The following is a 9,186-nucleotide window of genomic DNA, read 5'->3' on the forward strand; positions in this document are numbered from 1 at the left end:
ATCACTTTCCAAATAATTAAGAGAAATTGCCATTCCAGCAAACAAGCTCTGGAATAAAACAAACAAGGAATAATAAGTCACCCCCCCACCCCCATTTCCAACGCTACCACCTGGCCCAGGCTCAGGAGGAGAAGGAGGAAGTTGGGGGCTCGGTCGCAAGGACCATGGTCACTGTTTGCCACCCAAGATGTTATTCACTAGTAACAATCCCCATTATCTGTCCCCACTTTGGTCTAATCGGACAATCGCTAATGCCAAGGGCTGCTTCCTGAGGCCTCTGGGAGGTAACCGGCGCAAAGGGGCGGGGGGCGGGGCGGGGCGGGGCGGGGCGGAGATGGCACCTTCCGGACTTGTCCGGTCTTTGCTTCAGCACTCATTCAGGTACTTAACACCCTGGACACCGGGACCTCTGCTTTCAAAGCCCACCGAGTGGTGAGGGCCGTTTATATAAACAGGGATTCCTCCGTAAAGGCTCTGGCATCCCTGAAGCCAGCGCATGGCGAGCACCTCCTTCTTCCACCCTTAGGAGCCGCGTCCCCAGCTGGCCCTGGGTTCCTAGCCTGCCCTGCCGCGCCGTCTTCCCCTCCTTAGCCATGGCCACCTCTGGACGCCTCGGCTTCACAGTACGTAGCCTCCTGAATTTACCTGAGCAGGACGCGCAGCCCCGGGTGAGGAGCGAACCACAGACGTGCGTTTCTCAAGCCACCGCCTGGCTGGAGTCAGAGCGCAGCCACTATCCCTGTGAGTGAGCCAGGAGTGCACAGTAGGTTGGGGGGAGAGGGGGGATGGAGCTGCCTCAGGCCGGTTCTGGGACCCGGAGTTGAGGTCCCCAGGTCAGGTTTCTTCAGCCTGAGGGCAAGCAGGAGGCTCTGTGGGTCCTCAAACCTCCAGTTGGTGCATCCGTGCATCTTGAGAGTAAATTCCTGCACCTCGACTGTTGTGGGAGATTGGGGTTTTGGTGTCTGGAGATTCCTGAGGGTCAGAACATTTAAATATTTAAAACACCTCCCTTCTGTGTCCCAGGGTTTTGCAAACCTTGGCAAAGCAGAGGTGGCCCGTATTGGTGACCCAGCTTGTGGGAAATTGGTCTGCCGACTCGGCTAGTGTTGCAGAGCTCGTTTAGGAGGACCCCAAGGTGGGTTTCTCTGGGGCGTCATCTCAGGCGTGGTAATTACTATTTGTAGCATAGATGAGGTCGTAGGAGTGGGAGACGTGGATACCCAAATGTGAACCCAAAAGAAATGGCTCTCAAATCCTGGTGCAAGGGAATGGGGCTGCAGCTGGAGGCCCGGATGAGAGGCAGGTCCCAGACACCCGCAGAGGCCGGCCTCTGATCAGGCGCGTCTGCTTTGTGGTTCCCAGCCTCTGATGAGAGCGGCCTGGAGACGAGTCCTGCAGACACTTCGCAGCTGACTTCCCTCGGGCCGGCATCTCCAGGCTCCGACACTGAGAAGAGGAGGAAGCGGCGGGTGCTGTTCTCCAAGGCCCAGACCTTGGAGTTGGAGAGGCGCTTCAGGCAGCAGCGCTACCTGTCGGCACCGGAGCGGGAACAGCTGGCTCGACTCCTGCGCCTCACGCCCACGCAGGTCAAGATCTGGTTCCAGAACCATCGCTACAAGCTAAAGCGTGGGCGAGCGCCAGGGGCCACGGAGTCGTCGGATCTAGCAGCACCAGCTGATCCGCACGCTGCTCCCAGCCTGCTGCATCGCGTGGTGGTGCCCGTGCTAGTGCACGACATGCCACCCTGCACCGGCAGGGGTGAGGGGACCGTTGCGGTGGCCCAGGATAAGTGCGGCGCACGCCCGGCCACCGCGTGCCCTGTGCCGGGCTATGCAGCCTTCGGGCCAGGCTCGGCGCTGGGCCTCTTCCCTGCCTACCAGCACTTAGCACCCCCAGCTCTGGTCTCCTGGAACTGGTGAGACTGCCTAGAGTCACCATGGACTCGGGACACTGCTGTTCCGCTGAACTCAGTAAAGCTAAAATCGAGGCTGGGCCGGAAAGTGAGCGGTTGGCCATGAGGGAGCAAGCCCCTCTTGCGTCCAGGGTCCCTGGCACGCCCTAGCAAAAGCAGGGGACTTTCCGCCAAGACTCCCGGTTGTTCCCCCACCGCGAACCCCAAAGCCAGATTTTATTTCTTGAGCCTTATTTGTATATTTTTAAACAGCGACTTGTATGAAACGACGTATTTTTTAAAAGAGAGTATTTTCCCCTTGATTTGTGGTGCTAGAATGTGATGATGAGGGTTGGGTCCCTGGTGCTCCTGCCACTAAAGGACTGGAGACTGGTTTTCCTTGACTGGAACTTGGAGAACCCGCGGGCTCCTAGCCTTTTGCATTGAGGCCCACCACCTGTTAGATTGCAGGCCAGACTGATGTCCCAACTTCAGTGAATGGAAAGAAAGTGAATGGAGGGAGGCGAGGCGATTGAGACAAATCTGGGGACTTGATCAACTGGTGGTGTCTCTGTCTGCAGAGTGAAGCTGGTGATTCTTTAGGCTCCAATTCAAACACCCAAAGTGAATCCAGCCCGCCAGGAGGGGTCCTGCACTCTTTTTAGAGTGCCAGATAAGCAGGGCATGGGGATTGTGGAGCATCGAGGAACTGGGAACCGACAGTTAAGCTCACCAGTGCTTCAATGTGCTGCCATTTCCTGCCTCCTCCACCCAAGTGACCGCTGGCAGTGGTGGAACAGGACAGGGAGGATAGTGAGGAAACAAAAGACAACACAACTGGTCCTGGGCACTACTTCCAAGCAACCCTGGGGAAAGAGGAGGGCCTGGAACACTTAGCAACCCCACGTTGTGGTGCGTTCAACGAGTGTGAATCCTGCTAGCAGTGCCACACTGAGGGATCGCCTCCCTTTTTCATACCCCGGGTTGCACCTGCTGTTTGCTTGAGTATTAGAGAGGAACAACCTCCAGGGCAGGCAGTCGCTGTCTCAAAAGCTGCGATGACCTTATTTCTGGGTACCCACTTCAGAAAGACAGGAGGAGAGTGGTGTCCACCAGGAACAGGGACAAGGTCCCTCATGAGGTCTGAAGAACAGGCGTTGGGACTGTTAGCAGTCCTAGCTTTTTTGTCCAGAGAGGAAGAAGAGGAGGGAGGGAACAATGTTGTCACCTGGGATGGGGGTGGGTGGATGGTATTTTTGGGTTTCAGCTGCCTGCCACCTTGTCTTCCATATGGATGTGGCTATCTTAGAAGAATCTCCATCCTTAAACCTCCTTTTGTGTTGGATACTGAAAAAGGCATTGTCAGGCCTAAAAAGGACCTAGACAAAATCCGCACTGTTTCAATTCAGAACTCTGTTTAATCGGTCTCTAGAGACAATGTAGTGGGTGTTAGGCCAGACAATAGTATCTTTTTAAACCTTGTGGCCTTCAGGAAGACAAAGGGCCTGAATTTTATGGGTTTACAACTTCAATTAGAACAGTGCCAATGTGCATAGGAGATTATAAGATTTGTATCATAAAACCCTTTTCTAACAAATGATTGGTAGGGAGGGAGCCCCGACATTGTAAGACACATTGGGACCTAGCTGGAGCTTCCCCTTAGAGTTGGCAGGGCAGATGAGAAAGAAAAACAGGAAGGGATTTCTGGGGAAGGCCTGAGTTGGGATTTGTGCTCAGCTGGCTGTGCGCTTGGCTCTTCCATGCTCTTCCTTCATGGATTGGTAAGGGGAACAATTGCAGCTTCTTTCACTTGCTGGTGACTATGACAAGCTCCTCAAATGTCCTTCAGAGAAAGTTAAGAAGAAAGCACAACCCGTTCATCAGATCATGGAATGTATGAAGCGGATAGGGTCTATAAATGTGAGGTCTCCAGAACAAAGTGATGGTTGTCTTAACCAGGAAGGTTTTGGAGAAAACGTATTCACAATCAAATTCCTACATAGTGAGCCAAATTAGAGTCACAGCAGGATGCCCCAGAGAGCCACCTGTGCTCTGGGCAGGAAGGGGACAGTGGTCTCTGCAGCCACAATATACAAACTGGTAGTTTTAGCTCTGCATTCTTTTACCATTGGCTGGAAAGGCCTTAGAAATAAAGACCTCATGGGAAAGGGCAGAATGCACTCATATCATCTTAGAGACTCGGGTTAGCATCTATGTCATTCTGTCTACCATAAGACAGAAAACTGTCCATTTTCTTTGTGACCCAGAAGGTCAATCCTTCTCGCTTCTGACAAAAGCTGAATCCAACTCCACTCTGCCAACAGCTGTGAAAACAGTCAGGGGCTCCCTCTCCTGCCACCCACCATCAAAGTCACATGGCGGATTCACACTCAGAAAACTTGTAGTGAAATTTGCCATGTTTCCAGGTACATTCACAGCCAATCTCACAGAAACCTTACACACACACACACACACACACACACACACACACACACACACACACACACACACAGAGAGAGAGAGGGGGGGGATTTGGGGTGTCAGGATCTTGTTTTACAGATAAGGAACCAATACAAAGTAATTGTAAACCTGAAAGAATGTCCCTATTGTCCTTGTCTTTACCTTAACTCATATTCAGACACCCCCAAGCTTCCCTTCAGAGGACAGTTGTCACCTTGCCTATATTATGCAGCCATCATACATACGAACACGCAGCAAGAGCAAGCTGCAAGCTGGAAGTATTTTATACAGGTCAGGGTTACTCCTGAAGCTGCTTGGAGTCCAGCAACTTGCTAACACATTTTAATATCCCCTGTATGCCAGTGGGTAGTCCAAAGTTTTTTGCATATAATAGCACATTCAATCCTCAAGAGAAAATACTGCCAGCTCCAATTTCATATGTGGTGTCTCAAGGTCAAAGAGGTTGTAAGTAGTTAGTCTAGGGGTAAGTGGTAGGCTGAGAACTTTAGATCGGTGTGTGTGTGTGTGTGTGTGTGTGTGTGTGTACATGTAGGTGTGGGGATGTTCAGTGTTTATGTGTGCAGTTGGGGCCGGAGGTTGATGTTGGGTGTCTTCTTCAGTGGTTTCTACCTGATTTTATGAGACAGGGTCTCTCACTGAACATGGAACTCACTGATTCAACTAGGCTGGATGGCAAAAAAGCCCAAGAAGCCCCCTCCCTGTCACCGCTTGTCCATAACAAGCAAATTAATGACTGAATCATCTCCCCAGCCCTTGCCTCCAAATGTTACACTTTCAATCACATGATGAAATTAGTAATTAGTTTGCAGTCTTTTTGTTTTATGATTTTCACTGTCTCTCTCTCTCTCTCTCTCTCTCTCTCTCTCTCTCTCTCTCTCTCACTCACTCACTCTCTCTCTCATTTTTCTAGACAGGGTTTCTCTGTGTAGCCCTGACTGTCCTGGAACTTGCTATGAAGACTAGACTGGCCTAGAACTCAGAAATCCACCTACCTCTGCCTCTCGAGTGCTGGGATTAAAGGCATGTGCCACAATGCTCAGCTAAAGATATGGTCTTTAGCATCTTTCTGCCTCTCTCTGTTCTGTGCCCACCCCAACCCCGTCTCCCAAAGATCAAGCTTTGGGGACACAGCCTCGGTGCTTCCCCTGGGTCCGTCAGTGTACATTCTTGTCTAACTGTCAGTGAGACACAGCTCTTGTGCAGGTCACAGTATTATCCTGTGACTATCATTCCACCATTCTTCTTCCAAAAAAAACATCGCTTGTCACTGCCTTGACACCAATTGTACACTCAGTGTTCAGTGGAGTTGTTGCTGACTCTGATAAGCCCTTTTAAACGGTTCTCAACCCCCACACCCGGATCCCCGTGGAGCTGTGTGACTCCTCTGCCTTTCCTAGCCCTTTTCTAGGTGTCCAATTTAATCTTTATTATTAAATATCATCCTCTTCACATTTCCTTGCTGTCCTTCCATTGTAAACATTTTCACTTCATCTCACTTAAATCTCTTGCTGGTGGAGATTGCAATTTTCTCTTCAATTTTCTCTCCTTGTTGTTCGGATCTCACATCTTAGCACATCTCTTATCTGGCCAATTTAGCACTTTAGTATCTTAGGTAATGCGTTGCTGAAGGCGTAGAAGGAAGTTTTCTGAGTCCAGGTTAACCTACACCTTCCCTGTTAACAATGGAGTTTTAATGTTTATTATTCTCTTGCCTTGGCTGATACAATTCATTAGCCTTTCTGTTTCTCTTTCTACCGCCTCTTTGTATGTGTGTGTCTCCATACACACGTGCACACACACACGTGCACACACACACACACACACACACACACACACACACACACACACACTCTCTCACATTAAAATGTTTGCCTTGTGACTAAGCTACACAAGCATGTGGCTATAGACTGGACACAGTTGAATATTTTGTTAACTGTTTATCTTTCATAGGTGTTTCAGCTAACCAGCATAAGCAAATTGTCAATGAATATGAATAACAGATAGTCAAAGTTGCTTTTAGAGGAAGTAGGGTCACTACCTCCGGGCACAGCAACTTCTGCAGATGTGAATATCTCATTTAGTGTTCAAAATCTGCCTGAGAAACTGCATCCCACAGGACCACTTATATCTCCAAGCCATTCTGGACGTAGAGACTTCTTAATGCTCCTTAATTGCTTTCAGAATTCCAATTCTGCACCTGTTCACCTCCCTCTGATCCCCCCAGACATGTGTGCAATAACCAAAAGGTATTTCACATTCTCCTTGCACTTGCCACTCATAGTACTCAGTCTGTAAGTTCACCGAAGAACTGAACAATGGTTGACACTAAACTACACAGTGATGATTTCGCCTTAGAGGGAGACCAGGAGGAGTCCCATAGGCCATTGAACAGTCAATTGTTCCCTTTACCCGGCTCTGATCTGAATGTTCAAGCTTAAGGGTGCTCAGATTTTCCAGCCATGTCCAGTACATAAGCTTTAGTGCTTATTCAGGGGGAAAAAGCCATTACAAATTAGAAGTAGAAAGTAGTTTTCTCATTAATAACCTGCCTTATGGACCAAAAACAACAACAATCCTGTAGGTCTTTTTTTTTTTTTTTTTGAGGATGTGTAATTTCAAAACCTGCTGCAGCTCCACATAACTTCAGTGAGTAGGGTGTGACAGAAGGAACATCTGAGGGACTGGTCATGCTTAACTTCCTCCTGTATTCTGACTGGGTGGTCCTGTATGAGTAACAGGTTTTCAAACGCTTTTCTTCAGCTAAAAGCTCTGAATTGGGCTCTCTCTTTTCTACTCTTAATACCAATTGCCCTGTCATTCTTCTTCTTCTTCTTTTTTTTTTTTTTTCTGTTCCTCTTTCTCTAGCCTGGGGATTGGCTAGGTTATTTGGAAGAATTCTCTGGGAAGAGGAATGTAGGCTGTTTGCAAATTAAACTGTGACAAAGTGTCAAGGAAATCCACTGAAAGGGCCCTTGACTCTCACCTAAGATACCATCTTCCTGCTGCATCTTCCTCTGAAGCTTCCACTGAAGGATGGAGCATTAAGCAGCAATTCCTCTAGGCCTAAAGAAGTCCTCAGCTTAGGTTTAAATGACCTCTTGGGAGGTAAATTCTCAGCTAGAGGCAACCGGAATCACCATAAGCTCTCAGGATCTGATGCAATCTCATAAGCATCATCATAAATACAACCAAATTCAGATGTGGAATATGAGGCATGAAAAAATGAAAGAAATGAGATGGTAAGCAAAGAACTGGTTGCTTTTGGGGCAAACTGTTTTACGGGCTAATCACAGGAGTAGACTCAGAGAACTGTCTGCTGGTTAGTTCCCTGACAGGAACACTTCACATTTAACTCAAGTTAAGATGAAGAGGTAGTATGGATTTTCTTATTGTTCATGTGTATGGGTGGAACATTAAGTATTAATTAATTTGGGGCTGTGTATAGCAGAGAGAATTAACAAAGCACAATAAATCTCCTAGAATTTTTTTTTACAGAAGAAACTACAAATACCTTTCATCTCTTCACTGAATTTGTTGATTGAAAAAAAAGAAAATGTATCCTTAGGTAATTTTATGTATGCCTAGAAACAGAATAACCTCAACTGTATTTAATAATTATAAAAATGTATATGACGCACATGTGAGGGATATGGAGGCTTTTAAAGTCTTTTTCTTAATAAGAGAATCTCTGATCCATCATCCCATTTGTCATTTTGTTTTTCTCATTCTGAAAATGCCATTTTCCCTAAGATAATATGAGGAGCACAGAAATGTATAAACAGGCTATGTTACTAAGTCTAGTAGACCCCACAACAACATTGGGTTTCTCATTAATGGTGCAATGAATCGGAGACTCAGGTAAGCTGTTGAAGTGTAGAGAGGAAATCTCATCTGTATCATGTAAACTATAACCACCAAGAGAGAAGGCTGGGGTCATATTGGCTTGGGAAGAACAGTTCTGCCATTAACAAGGTGAAAACCAAACTAGGAACCTAAGAACAAGAATGCAGAAGGAGCTGCTGTTTGTGCCTTCCTTGGTAGGAGTTTGAACAAGATTCCGAGGTTTCTGGGGAGACTCTATAGGTGTGAAACAACTACACTTCTGAAAGTCCCACAGCTGAAAACCCACAGCCCTGAAGTATTACCACATAATGAACTTTAAACCGAACTTAGGATGTTTTCTGTTACTTCCCGTACCTCCAGGGGGAGGGGCAAGGTTGCAGTTTGTGTCACTTTAACTTCTTCCCAAAATTGTCACCACTGGGTGCTTCAGCCACTTGATTTGTAGACTGCAGAGTGGGAATGGAAAAGTTGCCGAAACACAGGTATCTGGGATCTGAGGAAGGAGGAGACCCTATCACCCTATCGTCTTCTCAGCAACTTTGATGCCTGGAGGTGGTGGTGGCTACAGGAGATACTTGATTCTGTTCGACCACTCTGTTCTCACACAACCCCAGAATGACTAGATGACTGGCCTCATTTAAGATGTTTCATTCACAGCTGTGAAGAATCAAGAAAATAATGTGTGCAGTGAAGGAAACAATTGACAAAATGCAAAGGCACCCTGTAGAATAGAAGAAAGCACAAGGGGTGTGTGTGTGTGTGTGTGTGTGTGTGTGTGTGTGTACTATCCTAGATTTGTGAGGAACTCAGACATCTCAATAACTGAGCAACAATAATACAATAGCAACAATAAATCCATATAGCAAGAGGATTTAAATTGCCATTCCAAAACAAACACAAATGCTCAACCAGTGTATGAAAAGGTACTTAACATAGATACTATCATCAGAGAAATGCAAATCAAAATCACA

The 9,186-nt window shown here is 47.4% G+C and overlaps 1 protein-coding gene across 1 annotated transcript; it reads left to right on the forward strand.

Annotated features, from left to right (window-relative positions):
• Nucleotides 1–593: 593 nt before the first annotated feature.
• Nucleotides 594–1,919, forward strand: Nkx2-8 (NK2 homeobox 8). Its single transcript, XM_027419628.2, has 2 exons — nt 594–741; nt 1,363–1,919. The coding sequence occupies exons 1-2, from the start codon at nt 594–596 to the stop codon at nt 1,917–1,919; spliced, it is 705 nt and encodes a 234-aa protein (XP_027275429.1).
• The last annotated feature ends 7,267 nt before the right edge of the window (nt 1,920–9,186 follow it).

This window comes from Cricetulus griseus, chromosome 5 (genome assembly GCF_003668045.3).
Source record: "Cricetulus griseus strain 17A/GY chromosome 5, alternate assembly CriGri-PICRH-1.0, whole genome shotgun sequence".
NCBI lineage: Eukaryota > Metazoa > Chordata > Mammalia > Rodentia > Cricetidae > Cricetulus > Cricetulus griseus.